The sequence below is a fragment of the Parus major genome, chromosome 4, assembly GCF_001522545.3.
Source record: "Parus major isolate Abel chromosome 4, Parus_major1.1, whole genome shotgun sequence".
In the NCBI taxonomy this organism is placed as follows: Eukaryota; Metazoa; Chordata; class Aves; order Passeriformes; family Paridae; genus Parus; species Parus major.
Window position 1 is genome coordinate 7320122 of NC_031771.1, and position 14214 is coordinate 7334335.

Sequence of the window (14214 nt, forward strand, 5' to 3'; positions counted from 1 at the left end):
GGTTTTCTTTGCCACTTGTTAGGTTAAAATACCAGCATTTTGACATAGCCTTGACCTTCTTAGTTGAAAAAAATGCACAAATAGAGCAAGGCAGCATCTTGTACACCTGGTTTGAAAGAAGATTTGCACTTGTTAGGAACATGAGTTTTCAGTGTCATGTACTATTAGTGACTTTATTCACTAAAAGAAAGTTCATTGACTTTGATATCAAGCCCTCAGAAACACTTTGGTGTAGTGTGATAGAGCATGGCAGAGTTGTTAACACACACATGCCTTACTCACTTAAAGTGCTGCCTAATTCTTCACCTGAAAATGTTTTTCTTCCTTTTCAGAAGTACAAAATTCCACTAAAGTGATAAAAGCAGGGAAACCCAGGACAAGAAAAAGCAGCAAGGTTTGTATTTTTGCCTGTAAATATTCAGCATTATAAATAGGTGATACTGCTCTAATAAGAAGATGGAAGGTATTTTGGAGTTCCAACCAGAAGTGTTATGTTATGCCTTGGTAATAGACAGTTTTGAACACAGAGACAAATTAAAAAAAAAAAAAAAAAGAAATTAAAATTATGAGAGTTGCTAAATTAGTATATGCACAAGGGATAAAGAAAGGCATTTTTGTTTAAAAAATCAGTGGGATTGCATAAAAATGTGAAGGGGCTGCAAAGAAACAGCATCACTTTGAGCACAAGTGATGTTAGATTGGTTTTGGAAATCCTCCTTGCACCTTATGTGATGAGTGTCCTTTATGTGCAAAAAATTACCACTATGACAACAGGAGACACAGAGTCCTTTTATTGAAACATTAACTTCCTAAAATTTTGTACATCTGCCACTTTTTAGGTTGGCTAATAGCTGCCAAAGTTTTCCAAAAAGTACAAGCCTTGAGCAGTAGATAGCTTTAAATCACATATGTGTAAGACAACATTTAATCTGACAATTGTTCGCTGTGAGCTCAAATCTCTTTCAAAAGTTGCGTGTTTGTTTTCTGTTGTATTTCTTGTTTTTTTTTAAGAATTGCTACTTTTAACAGCTCTGCTCCTGGGGGTACTCTCGCTTTCTGAGCCATGACTGACATCTTCCCTGTGTTAATAAGGGCTAAATCAATCAGGGAAGGAACATAAACTGTTTGTCACCTTTGCAGGCTGATGATTTGGGCGATATCGCAAGCTGGCCGACCCCGAGCGAAATAGCAAACAATGAAGTAAGTGTCCTTTGTCATCCTCAGGATTTTTTCTCTTTTTTTAAACCATGTTGGCTTATCTGTTCAATACTGTTCCCCCCAGAATGTGCTTTGGGTGTTGTAGGGTTTCAGTAGAAGTTTTGTCAATAATTCAGGATACTGATGTGTGCTTAACTGACTGCACTGGTACTGGAATTTGTTAGTGGCGTGCCACGGAGATGTACATATTAAATAGTGCCTTACTTTTTAACTCTACTGTTTAAAAAGTTTCATTTACCTTTTCTGCTGTTTTCACCTGTTTATGCACAGATGAGAAGGCCTTTGGAGTTGTGAACATGCTGTCCTCTCTTGCGGCTCAGAGCGCTTTGTGCCCGTTGCCTGAACACAATTTAGTTATTCTTAGTTATCTTATTCCTCTGATGTATTTTTCCCCTTCTGGGTTTTAAGTTAACATCTATTCTGTCAAATTATCTTCCTTTCTCTTTATCTCAAGTGATAAGTGCATAATGTGTTTTAGACCTCTCTGATGCTATTTAAAACTGGAAGAGAGCACAGATGATTGCAAATGGTGAGGTGCCATTTCATGTGCTGTAGCTCTGCAGCACCATCCCTGTGGTGCTTTTCTGGGTTCTTGGTCAGGGAAACCACAACATTTGGGCTCAACAACATGCATTTTGTAACTGAAAGTGTCCAAATTTATGCAGTGACTGTAAAACAAAATAACATTTGGTTTGTACTTACTTTGTTTGTCTAGGGGAAGGCTTTGTGTTCAAATTAATTATAGCACAGTACTGCAGTATCTACTTTCAAAGCTGTCTCCACAATATAGGAAATTCTTTCTCTTCAGCAGAAATGTCTGCAAAACTTCCCATTTTGCAGGTAAAAATTATATCTGATGATTGAATGATTTGGGTTGGAAGGGACCTTTGAAGGTCTTCTAGTCTCCCTAACCCAAGTGGAAGGGACATCTTCCACTTGATCAAGTGAGCTTCATCCAGCATGGCCTTGAATGTTTCCCAGGATGTCCTAAGGACATCCAGCCACCTCTCTGGGCAGCCTGTGCCACTGTTTCAGCTCTCTCATCATGATAAATTTCCTCCTATACCTTGTCTGAAACTCTTTTATTTTAAAGCCATTCTCTGTTGTCCTATTGCTACTGGGCCTGCTAAAAAGTCTGTCCCCCTTTCATAATCCCCCTTTAAGCATTGAAAAGCCATGATGAGGTCTCTCTGCAGCCTTCTTTTTTACAGGCTGAACAATCCCAGCTCTCAGCCTGTCTTCCCTGGAGAGGGGCTTCAGCTCTCTCATCATCCTTGGCCTCCCCTGGGCTCTCTCCAGCAGATCCATGTTTTCATGTTGGGACCCCCAGAGATGGAGGCAGCACTGCAGGTGGGGTCCCACCAGGGTGGGGCAGAGAGGCAAAATTCCCTCCCTCCCAGTATTCTGTGAGCCCAGCTTTTTAAAGATAGTAAGTCTGAACAGTAGATACTAGTGAGAATATTTCTTTCTTTCCTATAAAATACATTTTCATGTCTGAACTCATGATGCACGCTGCCATTTTACATCTTCTCTTAAAAACCAAAAACTTTCTTAATCTGAAAACTCATTTTATGCTCTTGCCATGTTAGCAGAAAATAAAAGCATTTTAAAAGAGACTTGGCAAAACAAGTCAATTCTTAAAGTTCACCTTGCTGAAGAGGCTGAAAACAGGTAATAAAAAAGGAATTTTAATATCTAAAGGAAATGTGCACCTCCTGCTATCAGCAGATGTACTGCCAGAAATAATTACCTGTGTCTCCTACAGTGTAAGACTGTAAGTCATAGTAAGAAGCCAACAAATAGAAGAGAAAAGGAGGAGAAATCCGATCAAAAAAGCAATAATGGAATCAAGGACAACCCGGAGGCAAAGCCAGATGGTCCAGCAGATAACACTAGTGAAGATGAAGCTCAGACTAATAACCAAAGGAAAAAAGGTGAGTTTAGGCACTGTGTATAATGCAGCAATGCCCTGTTGATACAGCTGCATAGATTCCAGTTGAATGACTCGATAAAACTTCTCCTGCTTTGCCTGTGCTGGGTGAATACAGAATATATTGCTGTCTGCATGGAAGCCTCAGCCAGGCTGCCTCCCTCAGGGTTTGGAGCATTCTGTTCAGTCAAGTGAGAATTCTGGGGGAAAAGCAGCTTGTAGCTTGTGCCCTATTGATGGTCCTTGGAGCTCTGACAATTTCTGGAAGATTTTACATTTCTGGAGACATTATTGTCTCTGGAATCTTTGTTTCCCTGGATAGGTAGCACTGTGTTAATTTAACTTAATATACATATATGGGTGTGTGTTTTACTGCATATACACCAGCACTTCAGTTTTCATGCTCTACTATTAGCTTGCACATAGAAGTGATCATTTGAAGACTAAACCAGGTTATTTCCTTCTTTTTGATCCAATCTGTTACACTAAAAATGGGAAGCAAACCTCTATCTCATTTGGTCAGGAGGTTGGAATAGGCTGGAGAAGCAGCAGCAGGAGTTTCAAGATCAGCTGCTTTTTTGGCTTGCTTCCCTGCTGGTGTTTTTTCCAGATCCTAAAGACCTTTGCTGTTCAGCTTTATTAATCTTTTATATACATATATGTATATATGCTTTTAATTTTTTCAGTCTAAGTGGAAAACTAAAGCAAAGCATTCCACAGATAAAACATGCTTTTTCTTTTCCCCCCTACCACCAGTGCAGAGAAGACATCTTATGTACTTCTATTTCTTAGCCAGGAAGGATAAAGCCCACAATACCAATCAATATTCTAGCTAAATAAATTGCTAGTGGATACTTTAGGCCAGCCTGCAAATAAACCAAAATAAAGCTTTGCTAGTAATTTTTGATGCATGTGAATGAACTTTGAATATCTTGAGATGAAAGTACAGTACCACAGCTAAATTATCAGGAAAATTTGTATGATTTGTGATTGAAATCTTTATTGTGGTAGTTAATTTTATATGTTATTTTTTACCTCAAAGTTTCATATACAAGTTGTAAAATTATATAGCAAGGAATTTGCTGTCTGTATTTAACATTGACATAGCTGTAAATTCTTGATCATGGAGCATCTAAAAAGCCATTAAATGTTTGCCTTTATTTCTTATATTTGAATCTTAGGTGAGGTTGCAGTTCAGTTTCAGGAATTCTTGTTTACTGCATTTATTATTTAGTAACTTGTAATACCTTAAAATTTCAATATTAAGCTTCTCCCGCTTTTTAAAATTTGAAATTAACTGTTGCTGTTTTACAAGGAAAATTCTGTAGAGTCTTTTCAGGAGCTGAAACTTCAAGTATTAGTATAATTAAGAGTAATATATTAACTTTTCAAGGTAACAAGCAGAAATGGGTGCCGCTTCACTTGGACGATGTGAGGTCAGACAGTCAAGACAGAGCAGGCTCCCGAACGAGCTCCAGATTTGTGCTGGAATCAAACAAGTTAATACCTCATAACAACAGAAGGAATGAGGCAAGAAGTAAGTAGTTCTCAGTCTCTGGCTCTTGCTGTTGGTGGCAAATAAAGTGTGCTATCACATGAGCTGGCAGTTCATGCCGAAACTTAGCTCTGCTTGCAGTAGGTAAAACCTGGTGTTTGTATTTGCCAGTGACCAGCAGCATGTGTATTCCTCTTCGTGGCACCCTACACAATCCTGTCCCACAATTTTACAGTACAGAAGGTTTGGAAAAAGCCTCAGAAGGTGTCTGCTCAGTCCTGCTCTGCTGCTGTTCCCACAGCTTGTTGCTACCAGAGCAGCTGCTTGTGGAGCTACACTTTGAACTCTGCTTTGGCACTTCTACTGATGTTGGTTTTTCCTTCAAGCTGGACCGAGTCCCTCAGATCCCTGACCTATTTCTCAGCACAGCTATGCAAAAAGCTCTGCTGACACCACAACTGGTGCTGCTTCTGGTCCTTGGGTGTTGTGAACACAGCTGGTTAGGCAGCAGAAATCTTAGGCTGAGTGAAAGTTGGTTGGTTTAGGTTTTAAAATTGCACAGTTTGAATGTTTGCTCATTATAATAAGTACTGGGTGCTACTGACATGGAATTTATGAAGTCATTTTAGGAATGTGGATGTAAGAGTTTGATCTGGATGTCTGAAGGATGGGTAGGGGTGGGAGGAGGATTTTTACCAGCTATCACTTCCTTCGGCAGATTTTTTTTAGGATGGTCAAATGACTGAAAACCACACACATACAAATTATATTCTCTGTAAATTCAGTCTTATGTGACAGGACTTGAGTTTATGAGCATACACCTATGGTTGTAGGGTTCACTAAAAATGGTTGCTAAACCAGGATTTTTAATACAGTTTTTAGTACATATCTTTAGTCAGTCCTTTGTTAAATTTAGCTTTGATGCAGCAGGGGCTGTATCCCCAGGCCTTCCTGTGGCAAAGTGGTCTCCCTGGCATCTGAAAGACTATCCACTTACAACCTGGGGAAACTTTCAGCAAAGGTGACTTTCAGCAAAGAAGTCTGTGAGTGTTAGGAAAAGAGAAAGAAAATGAAACCTCCTCTCACACAATTCCTCTCAAAAGTGAAGAGGGAATTTCACCTGTCCCTAAGTTTTGGGGTGGATGGAGCCCAGGTCCTGGGTCTGGTTTGCACAGTTGCTGTTTAATGGGCAGAGTCAGGGGAGTGGTTGGCAGCTGCTGCCAGGGACAAAAGGAGATTCCAGAGAGCCCCTGCTGTGGGATCCTGTCATCAAGAGCTGGCCTTGAGAGCACCCTCAGCCCATCTGCAGATGACCCCGAACTGAGTGCTGCAGTGGACACGCCTGAAGGACAGGATCCCACCCCTAGGGACCTGGGCAAGATTGGGAATTGGCCCATGGGAATCTCATGAGGTTTAGACCGAGTGCTGGTGCTGCACCTGGGTGAGAGCAATCCCTGGTATCAATCCAGGCTGGGGATGAGCAGATGGAGAGCAGCCCTGCACAGAAGCACTTGGGTTGCTGGTGGGTGAGAGGCTGGACATGCCCCAGCCGTGGCACTCGCACCCCAGGGAGCCAAACGTGTCTTGGGCTCATCCAGAGCTCCGTGGGCAGCAGGGGAGGGAGGGGATTCTGCCCTTCTGCTCTTGTGAGAGCCCACCTGGAGCACTGCATCAGCTCTGGGGTCCCAGCACAGGATGGACATGGAGCTGCTAGAATGAGTCCAGAGGAGACCAGCAAAAGGATCAGAGGGATGGAGAGCATCTTCTGGGAGGAAAGGCTGGGAGAACTGGGTTTGTTCTGCCTGAAAAAGGAAAGGCTTTGGAGTGACCTAATGGTGGCCTTCAGTACCTGTAGGGAGCCTGCAAGGTGGAGAGGGACTACTTAAAAGGGCATGGAATGACAGGACAAGGGGGAATGGTTTTAAAATGAAAGCAAGTAGGTTTAGATTAGATATTAGGGGAAAAAAAAAAAAATACTGTGAGGGTGGTGAGGGCCTGGCACAGGGTGCCCAGAGAAGCTGTGGATGCCCCATCCTTGGAAGTGTTCAAGGCCAGGTTGGATGAAGCTCTGAGCAACCTGGTCTAGTGGAAAGTGTCCCTGCCAATGGCAGGGGGAGTTGGAACCAGATGATCTTTAAGAATCCGTCCAACCCAAGCCATTCTGCAGTTCTGCATTCCCATCTCACTCCTGTAGTGGTGGGAGTTGTCCAGAGGAGGAGACTGAACTGTCCTGATCACTCCTTCCTGCCCTGAGCTGACCACAGGTACTGTGACCTCTGAGCTGGCACCAGGATGTCCAGCTGCTTCAGAAGCATTTGGGATTGACTGCCAGTCCATCGATTGCCTCCTTGCAGCTGACCCCTCCTGCCTGAGGGATCCCCTCAGGCTCTGGCAGGGCTGGCAGACCTTTCCTGTTCCTCTCCTGCAGCTTTGGCTCTGGCCACCTCAGCATGGCTGGGGACTCAGGCTCAGGCTGGGAACTCTGGTGGCATAAGGGACTTAGAGGAACTGGGATGTTTCATTGTGATTGCAGCTATCTTGTGGTTTGTTTTTTTTTCTCTTCAAGATTGGCGTCGTGATAGAGAAAAGAGGGACGACCATGACGAGGTGTGCAGCGTGAGGAGTGAGGGTGGCAGCGTCCGAGGGTTCTCCAGAGGCAGAGGAAGGGGGAGAAGCAGAGGAAGAGGACGAGGCAGAGGAAACCCCAGCAGTATGCAAAGAAATGGATACGTGGCAAAAAACTTTCAAACTATGGTTATAATGTTGTTGTTTGCGTTTTCTAATGTTGTTACTTTATGTTCTCTTTTATGTTGAAGTGAACTTTGACTATTCAGTTGGTTATCAAGAGCTGTATGGTGAAGGAGTTGACCAAGTATTTCAGCCTGAACTTAACCCTGGTGTGATTTATTACTATGGTGACGGAACAGGAGTGCAGATGTATTCTGTGGATGAAGCACTTCTCAAGGAATATATAAAACACCAAATGTAAGTAGATTGCTTAATGTATAAATACTTTCAGATATCTAGTTCAGACAAAATAACTCATTTCAAACAGTGTTGAATCCTTGTTATCCATGTCAAGTCGGAGGTTAAGGCATTGCAGCTTAAATTTTTGAGTTAACTTTGACCATTTCTAGTGTCAGCTCGAATTTATTCACTGGTGGGGTGGAAAAATTTGAGTAATGGGGAGGAGTTTTCAGGAAGCTGTTTCTGCATCTTGTGCTGTAGTCTGGCTCTAACTCGTATAACTGCTTTATTTATGGTACACAGCCCTCTTTATGTTGTCATGTAATTGAGATATGGATGTCTCTGAGCTTGTGCTTTTGAGTACTGTTGGTCTGTTTGCCTGTAAAGCTCTTCTTGGGTGACGTTCCCCCTATTTGCTCTCAATTTCACTTTGAGAAGTCTCGTTAGTTTGATGTTTTCAGTGTGTTTCACCTGAAACATGTAACTGAGAGAGAGAGAGAGAGAGAGAGGGTAGTTTTGCAATGATACTTGATTTTTCAGTAATCTGAAATGTTTACTTTCTCGTGTATACCATTAGGCAATGAGAAACCATCTGGAAGACTGATTATCACCAGGAGACAAGTCAAAAAGGGCCTGGAAAGCACTAGTTCATTTTAAAGAGACAGTTTCCACCACTGGCAGATATTTCATCCTCTGTACTTGCGTTTCTCTGCGATGCCTCTGTGGTGGTTTTTGATTGCCCTCATGTTCCGTACAGCAACTTGCTTATTTTATTCTCGCTTCTTTTGTTACAGTTGACGCAAAAAGGAAGAGAAAAGCCTCTTTAAAGGGCAGAAAGTATCTGACATGTGGCTATCAACTTCAAAACTTCTATTGCAGTCTTTTTTTGCTCTTGCTGCCAGGCCCCTATGAGACCTGACAGTGGACATGTACCCCCATGTCAGGATAATCGGCCTTCACTGTCCTCAGACAAGTGGGGGAGGAGCACAGCCACTCCACTGTTGGCCAGATTTCTGGGCATGCAGTGTAGAATCCAGACCTCCTAAGGTAGGACATGACGATGTCCCCCTCTGCTGAGAAAAATGTCAGTTACAGCACTGGTCACATCTGACTTCTGGGTATATTTGTATTCCCTTTTGGCACCGAGAGGTTGGCAGGTGTTGGTAGAAGACTTGGCGTGGCTGGATAACCGCAGCCATTGGTTGCTTGCCTGGTGTGAACTCCTAAGGCATTTGGTTATGGAGTTTGCTTTCCATGAGAGGGAGATTCCTGAGCAGATTTAGAACAGAACTTCACTAGTTTTATTCTCTCTAGACACAAAAAAAAAAGAAAAAAAAAAAAAGAAAAAAAAAAGGGTGTCTTTTTGTTTATTCCCTTCTTTTATCACGCTAATAATGATGGGAAACAGACTTTATTAATCAGTTGCCTATTATTAGGCCCTAAATTGGGGTGACTGTCTGCCTTTCATAATTTAGCTATAAAATATTAAAGTGACTATGCCAAATAAAGAAGTGTATAGAGAATAAAGGTACACAAAATCGTTATGTCTCAGAGTTCCTGTTGGAGTCCAAGATAAATCAGGATTTATTAAAGTGAGACTGAATCCTAGTTGATGAATAAATTTTAAAAGTTTACCTGCTTAATAGAGAAAAATCTCTACTGAGTTGATGTGTAATTACAGGGAGAAACACATTACTATCAAGCGATTTGTGCTTGTTCCAAGAACCAGCTTGGTGTACAACAGAGTAATATTTGTGTTGCATATAAAAATATCTTTTATGTTTTTAACCACAAGCTGAAGTTGTCAGCCTGAAAAGCTTCAGTGCTTAGCAGCTCTTCGTTCTGTAACATGCAACATAACTCTGTTTAAAAAGTCCTTTTGCTTTAGAAAATACACAAATAAATGTTCAACTATCAACTCAATAATAAGGAAATGGACTCTGAAAAGGAAGAAGAGTAGAGCTGGAGGGAGTTTGTGTGTTTAGGTTTGTCCCTCTTCTTGGAGCAAACTTGTGCATTGTCTTCATTTATCATTAATGGTCTTTCACATTCCTTTTTCTAGAGTGATGGACATCAAGTGAGGCAGTTTGAGTCAAGCTCAGTCATTGTCCCTTTCTGCTTGTGGAATTTTTAACTAGGTGAATCATTACAGGATTTTACCTTTACTGTATGATTGTAAAGGTAACACTAGTAAAATGTTGGTTTATGGCATTTGTGGTTGCCTATCTTCTAGACTGGGAGGGGAAAAGGAATGTAGCAGCTCAGAACAGTAGACAGGGTATTCTTGAAAGAAACTATCTCTTTGTGCCCAGTTGCTTCACTGATTATACTTGGCTCTGAGTAAGAGCTTAATTCTCCAAAAGCCTTTTTCTCTTCTCTGTTTGCTTTGATTTAATAGCAGTGTTTCCATTTGTCCTGTCTTGTCCAGCATTGAAACTTTAAATTCATTCTGTCTTGGAGCTGAGTGTTGGTCACAGCACAGTGCTGATACTGCCAAGGTCTCAGGGTTGAGAGGTTGCATGGGCCATTCATGTGGGAGTTGGACTTCAGGATCCTTGTGGGTCCCTTCCAGCTCAGAATATTCTGTGTGTGATTCCGTATGTTTCATAGAGTGAGCTTTTGCTTCAAATTTCTTCAGCTACAAAAGAATTAGAGAAAGAAATGGCATCAAGGTGCTGCTTGAGTCAGTGATGGCATCAGAGTGGCCTGCTCTTGGAGACTTTGGCCTTGATCCCAGCTTCAGTGGAGAGAAGCTTTGTTGTTTTATTCTTTGTTGAAAGTAGAATGATCTTTATTTTACATTTGCATGTGCAGCTTTTTTCCTCAGCATTTTAATACCCTCTCATTTTCTTTTTGCGCTACCTCTATTTTTGTCACAGAATTTTAACTGCCTTCCATTAAGTCTTTCCCTACCTGCGTTTTTCTGAATGTGATGAGCAGTTAGTATTCCTTGGATGTGCTGTGTAAAATCATGGTATGATGTGTAAGCTGTATGAAGGGCCTAGATTTCAGCCATCATGTAAATCGAGGGGGTTTTCCATTCTTGTTCATAGGACGCTTTCTCATTCCCTTGTTCTGTGTGACAGATCATGATTTGAATTCCTTATTTTTTGTCTTCACTAAGTATAAAACCTCTTGACACCCGGATTGTTTCCTAGAGCAGCTTCATTGTTGAGACTTTGTCTTTCTGCTGTTTGTCCCCCGTCTCTGTGGTATTACCAGATTCCTGAAATGTCCTTCAACACCATCTATTCTCTCAGACTTTTTTCCTCCATGAGCTGTTGTGCCTTTGTGGTACAGTTTCATGCCAAATACAACATTTCTGGTTTTGTTTTCTCATCTTCCCACAAGCATGCTTGATGATTCAGGGTAAATATATCTGTGCCTCAACACTCAGATAGGATACTTAAGCCTTCCAGTGCACTGGAAACTGGGACAATAAAAGATGAAGTTCAGGATGAACTGGTACTGCTGTGTGGGACATAACTTATGCTCTGACTGTAAGCAGTGCTTGTCCTTCACCTCTATGGAGGCCAAGACAATGTGGTTCCCTTCTGTCCATGTAAGTAATGAGGGAGGGGGTGGGTGAAGGAAAACTGGAGAGTAGATTTTGCCTGTGCAAATGTACCAAGGCTTTGATTTTTACCCCTCTGTGCTGTACTGAGTCATAAGTCTGTCTTAACCTGTCGAGCATGCTTGCTGCTCTCTGGGTCTTCTGAAGAATGGTTTTGTTGATGTCAAAATATTTGTTTTTTTTAATGGAAGACTTTAACAAGGAATCTGGGTTGCTGCTTTAGGACTTCCTTTAACTGTAGAATAAGCTCAGGTTTGTATGTTTCATTCTGCAGTGAGTATTATTTCAGCACAGAAAATTTAGAGAGAGACTTCTTTCTGAGGAGAAAGATGGACCAACAAGGATTTTTGCCTGTGTCACTGATCGCCAGTTTCCGTCGGATGCAAGCTCTGACTACGAATGCTGCACTCATTTTGGAGGTACAATCATTCAAGAAGGATGTATTTGAAAAGTTGCTTGGTTAATTCTATGCTGCCATAGCTTCATAACTTCAGAGTTATGAAATTTAGGTTTGTAATGACACGGATTCTATAAAGAGGCTATAAGTGGCCAAGTTGGTGGTTTTTTGGTGCTTTTTTCTTTCTTTCTTTTTTTTTGTAGTTTTTAATGTTACAATATGCTTGTCACACAGGCCCTAAAGGACAGTACAGAAGTTGAAACTGTGGATCAGAAACTAAGAAAAAGGGTTGATCCAGAAAAGTGGCCAATTCCAGGTCCTCCTCCATGCAACCTGCCTCCAACTGACTTTTCTCAGCTCATCAATTGTCCAGAATTCATACCAGGCCAAACTTTTGGCTCACATACTGGTAAAGAATTTTTTTTTACAGAAACATAAGTTTAGGACTGTCTGTCTAGCTTAGGAAGTTTGCCTCCTGATACTGATTTCATAACAGAAGTTGCACTTTTGGTAATGGTTTGTTCAGCTGCTCTGCCTGCCAGCCTTGCACTTGCCAAGTCACATAGCTGATGTGAAGTAGATAAAAATGTCTCTTGTGTGTTATGGCTGTGACCATTCTCCAGAATATAGAATGGTGGACTACAGTCCTGTGGAATTAATAATGGTAATCTTAAACAAGTCCTAAAATCTGCTTCATTTCTGAGGCAGCTGAAAGTTTGCTCTTTATTTGGGGCACCCTTGTTTTGGATGGGAAACTCATTCCCATTTTTAATAGGGAGATGCATTTGTTTGCTGACAGCCCTTGGCAAGGGAGTCTTTTTGTAAAATGTTGGCTGAAATTAAATGGGAAGAATGAAGAGGGAGTTAGGCACCCATCCACAGAGCTAGAGAATGACACGGAGAAAACTCGATCTTAATGATGCTGCTCTTTTTTTTCTCCTCAACAACACATAGTATCTCACTGTGGCTATGAAGAAACTTTCCATGGAAATAAATTCTTAGAATTGATTTTATTCTGAAATGTTGAGTGAACTGTGAAAAGCTGTCTCTTAAAAATGAAAAATTTTTTGATCAGTGTTATGCTTGTCCAGAGAGGTAGAAAAATGGTAGCTGTGGTTAAAAGAAAGGGCAGTGAAAACAATTGCAAAACAAGCAAAATAGGACCTAAGCAATCCACAACAGGAGCTGAACTACTGTTTTCTACTGCTAGAGTCTGCACCAAGTTCTCCAAGAGTGGGAAGCCCACTGAGTCCAAAGGAAAATGCTGAATCAAGTAATTTTCAGACAATGTCTAAAGGACTGTCTACAAGTTTGCCCGATTTGGACTCTGAGCCTTGGATAGAAGTGAAGAAGAGGCACCGTGCATCCACTGTCAAGCTAAAGGTAGAACCAAAAACCTTTATGTTACATTTAAATAAACAAATGCAAAAACAACTTTGAGGTTACACTGTAAACCAAGGTTTAAACATATTAACATATGTGGTGTTTGAGAATGCAATGAAGTTTGGAAAATCATTATCCACTTCAAATATAAAATCTTTTCCAACTTAGGAGACTGTTCCTATACCTGATCAAACGCCAGATCAACATCAGCCACCCCCACCTCCAGAGGAACAAGAACAGGAAGAACTTGAATTTCTGTTTGATGAAGAGATGGAACAAAATCAGTGTCGGAAGAATAAATTTACTGATTGGTCAGACAGTGATTCTGATTATGAAATTGATGATCAGGATGTAAACAAGATTTTAATTGTAACACAGACACCACCATATGTGAAAAAACATCCTTGTGGAGACCGTGCTGGCAACCGTGTGTGCCGTGCAAAAATGACATCAGAACTTGCTAAAGTCATTAATGATGGCTTGTACTACTACGAACAGGATTTGTGGATGGATCAGAGTGAAAATGATGCCATGATGAAGGTAATTCTCTTCAGTTTTTGACTTGAAAACCATGCCTGTCTAAACAGTTCCCAAATTAATTTCAGCCTTCTGCTATGTAGTTGTAAAATGCTACAGAAAAGTGACAGTAATTTGCAGGCCTGCTGAATTGTCTTTACAGCTGAAAGCAAACCCAAGCTTTTCATGCCACAGACTTGACCAAAAACAGTGAATGAACATTTTTTGTAAGGTTTTGGAGACAGTTCAAGCTTTCCAATGTTTTCTTGTTCTATGAGTAGTTTGTTTCATAACAGATGCAAACCCCTACCCAGAGGGGAAGGGGGTACGTGTCAGACATGAGATGATGAGAGGGAAGTAATACAGTGATTTTAAAGTAGTTTTATATTAAGGTTCTCTTTGCCTTGTAGTTTGTTAGGACAATAATTAGAATGATGTTACCTAAACACTGAGTGGTGAGGGAAAGGGGCTGCTTCTGTGCACAAAGAGGGGGAATTGGCTTCATGGACAAATGGAGCATGTTTGTACAAAACCAAGATGACAAAGGTGGAAATGGTTATTGAGAATAAGAGCAAGAAATTAAGGTAGCATTTAGAATACAGATTAGAATGGACCAAGAATAAGAGCAAACAGGAAGAGGGCAGTGAGAAATAGCAAACTGCAAGAGAGAATATTTCCTTTTTTGTTGTTGTTATGTTGCCATTTTGATTCAATAAACTGTATTATTAAGATAG

General features: G+C 41.1%; 1 protein-coding gene across 4 annotated transcripts in view; it reads left to right on the forward strand.

Moving 5' to 3' along the window:
* The first annotated feature begins 1140 nt into the window (after positions 1-1140).
* Positions 1141-14214, forward strand: part of LARP1B (La ribonucleoprotein 1B) — a 19100-nt gene continuing 6026 nt past the window's right edge. The window contains exons 1-9 of one of the 4 annotated variants that reach the window (XM_033513620.1): positions 1141-1200; positions 2984-3150; positions 4539-4685; positions 7210-7353; positions 7460-7628; positions 11459-11603; positions 11816-11990; positions 12792-12964; positions 13133-13504. In XM_033513620.1, the coding sequence (XP_033369511.1) occupies positions 3060-3150; positions 4539-4685; positions 7210-7353; positions 7460-7628; positions 11459-11603; positions 11816-11990; positions 12792-12964; positions 13133-13504 (1416 nt within the window). In that variant the 5' untranslated portion in view covers positions 1141-1200; positions 2984-3059. Of the gene's footprint in view, positions 1201-1956; positions 2059-2983; positions 3153-4538; positions 4686-7209; positions 7354-7398; positions 7629-8404; positions 8658-11458; positions 11604-11815; positions 11991-12791; positions 12965-13132; positions 13505-14214 lie in introns of those variants that run through there. The other 3 variants (XM_033513619.1, XM_033513618.1, XM_033513621.1) reach the window with 3 other exon arrangements.